The sequence below is a fragment of the Malus domestica genome, chromosome 13 (genome assembly GCF_042453785.1).
Source record: "Malus domestica chromosome 13, GDT2T_hap1".
In the NCBI taxonomy this organism is placed as follows: domain Eukaryota; kingdom Viridiplantae; phylum Streptophyta; class Magnoliopsida; order Rosales; family Rosaceae; genus Malus; species Malus domestica.
In genome coordinates, this window is record NC_091673.1 from 39571291 (window position 1) to 39573955 (window position 2665).

Here is a 2665-nt window from a genome sequence, read left to right on the forward strand (position 1 = left end):
CGAGGCCTTTTGGGAGCTCACTGGCTTCAGGTTCCATTGGAACTCCGAAGTTAAGCGAGTTTGCGCGAGAGCAATCCCATGATAGGTGACCCATTGAGAAGTTCTCGTGTGAGTTCCCAGAAACAAAACCGTGAGGGCGTGATCGGGGTCCAAAGCGGACAATATCATGATACCGTGCTATGGCCTAGTCGAGCTAGGGATGTGGTGGGGGCCCGGGCCGGGATGTGACATATATTAGGAACTCCATCTACATCACTAAAAATGAATTCAAAATGAGAAATGAGAAAGAAAAAAGAACAAAAAAAAAAAATCAAAGTTTTTTTGTGTAAAAAAAAATTGAATACATAGGAATATTTTTTTCTGTAGTTCAATATTTGATTTATTAATTGTTTTTGTCCAACCACAATTTGACCTCCTACCAACTTTGAAATCGCATTGCCTAATATTTATAGGTTGCAAAAGTCCAACTATATTTATTTTGTATTTTGTAGTTCAATTTCTTTTTGTTTTACGTTTAAAATATTATCTATAAATGTTCATTTGTGTTTTAGTTTCTTCTGTTGGTTTTTTTAAGTTTTTGAAGCTCCTAATATACTCCTAGATTTAATAGAGGAAATATGATGTAAGTGAAAATGACCAAAGGTGCAACACATTGTTAACTTTGAGGCCTAAAGAAACTAATATGAGAGTTCAAGGACTAAAATTGAACTAGAGGTATAAGTTTAGGGATGATTGCTACAATTAAACCATAACTGTCAAGCAATGTACAATGATTTATCAATTTGTTCTATTGAAGTTCTAAAATTCATTCAATAAGCAGCAGATTACAAAGAGAGACAACGGAAGAAAAAGAAGATTGAGCAAGCTTGGACCTCTGTAAAATAAACCCTTGGCATAAAAACCTCCTAAAAGGAGGACAATTGACCACAGAAAAAAAGAGCTCCTCCCACTTGACATTTATTACATGAATTAAAGATAAACTCCTGCATAATTGAAGATATCGAACAACAATGTAAAAAAGCACTGCAATTCAAGGTGAAGAGAAGGGAAACTGCCAGCTTTTGCTAACATTGTAAGGATGCCCAACATCACTCCCAGCGTTGCTACCGGCAAATAGTCCTGGAAATAGCCTTACATCACTTCCAGCACCATTACCTCCAAAACATGCAGAAGGCAGATCTCTATGACTTTCCGTACGGACTCCAATGTTGAATTGACGTGGCAAATGCCCAAATACTCCATTGTTTGATCCAGCCTTGTCGTCCCCAATACGAAATCCAGTATCCTCATTGTAAGACGTCATATCGAGCCCTAGATCACATCCCACATTACTAGTAATACCTGCAACTTTAGTCGCATAACTAGGAAAAACCTCTAGCTCCATCCCAGTTCCACCATCCATGCCTTCAGAATTCATCGAAGTCAACCCTTTATCGCTTCCATCCCCACCGACTCCCCAGTCCCAAAAAGGACGACTCTCCTTATAATTTCCATATTTGTTGTCACTTCCAACATAGTTTTGATATTTGAAGAATCCACTATGGACCCCCATGTCATCCCCAACGCCACTTCCAGGACCTTCAACACGCCTTATTTTCTTAGGCAACCCTAAATCACTTCCATCACAATTGCCTCCCAAGTTCCAAAGAGGCATCCCCATGTCATTTGCAATAGTAAAATTACCAAAGAGCGAGATTGGTGGTATCGCGATGTCACTCCTAACACTAACAGTAGGACCATAATTGTTTTGAATTTGCTTTCCCAGGTCTTTGTACATAAACAAAGACTCGGGAAAATCACTTCCAATTTGGCTTATCATTTCAGACTGATCTCCACCCCATTGTGAAGGAGTACTTGGAGAATGATTAGGATTCGCCTGCTCAAAATAATCGATACGTTTTCGGATTTCTTTCATCCTCTCCTCTAAAGAAAAAACCACGCCAGTTAGAACATTATCATCAAATTCAAGCAGGGGCTTACCGTTTTGAATAATTTGGCGCAAGACATTACTTGTGTTCAGCTCATTGTTCTTTTTCATAATCTTTCTGATTTGCTCTTGCATTTTGGTTGCCCTGTCCTTCAGGTAAGTCTCTTGGTTCATCATTTTCTTCCACCGCTCGAGATCTGCTATGTTTTGAAACCTTGCAATCAATTGTTCCACCACCATGCGATCCGGCCACACAGTTGACTCCTCACCGTCTTCGCCATAAACAATGACAAAGGCACTGATGTCGCATAAGGTGGTTAGTTCACTCATTTTCTTCACCAAGCATGCATTTCTCTTTTTAAAGCTAGATTTTCTAGCATTATCATTCACTATCCATGCAAGCTTGACCTTATTTCTAGTCATGGTTGATGATAGTCTAATGCTCTACACTCCTCCCACCTAAGGGTATAAATAGATACTTCAAAAACAGTGATACGACTCTCATCATCCACAAACACATTATGGGTGCAATGTTTATATGGAATGAAATTAAAAAATGCATCTTTGAAGTTGTGGTAATTAGTTATGAGGATTTAATTTGCGAAAGGGGTGAGATGGTAAGTTATCAAATCACTTTTAATGTTTGTATATACTCTTAAAAAGAAGAGTATTTCCATTTCAGTATGCAAGCATTTATGCACACGATTCCGTACGATATTTTTTTTTTAATCACAGCGT

General features: G+C 38.5%; 1 protein-coding gene across 1 annotated transcript; it reads right to left on the reverse strand.

The window, feature by feature from the left end:
- Positions 1 to 1030: 1030 nt before the first annotated feature.
- LOC103443857 (MADS-box transcription factor PHERES 2-like) lies at positions 1031 to 2350 on the reverse strand. Its single transcript, XM_008382755.1, has one exon. It carries the CDS (start codon positions 2348 to 2350, stop codon positions 1031 to 1033), a length of 1320 nt encoding a protein of 439 aa, XP_008380977.1.
- Positions 2351 to 2665: the final 315 nt, after the last annotated feature.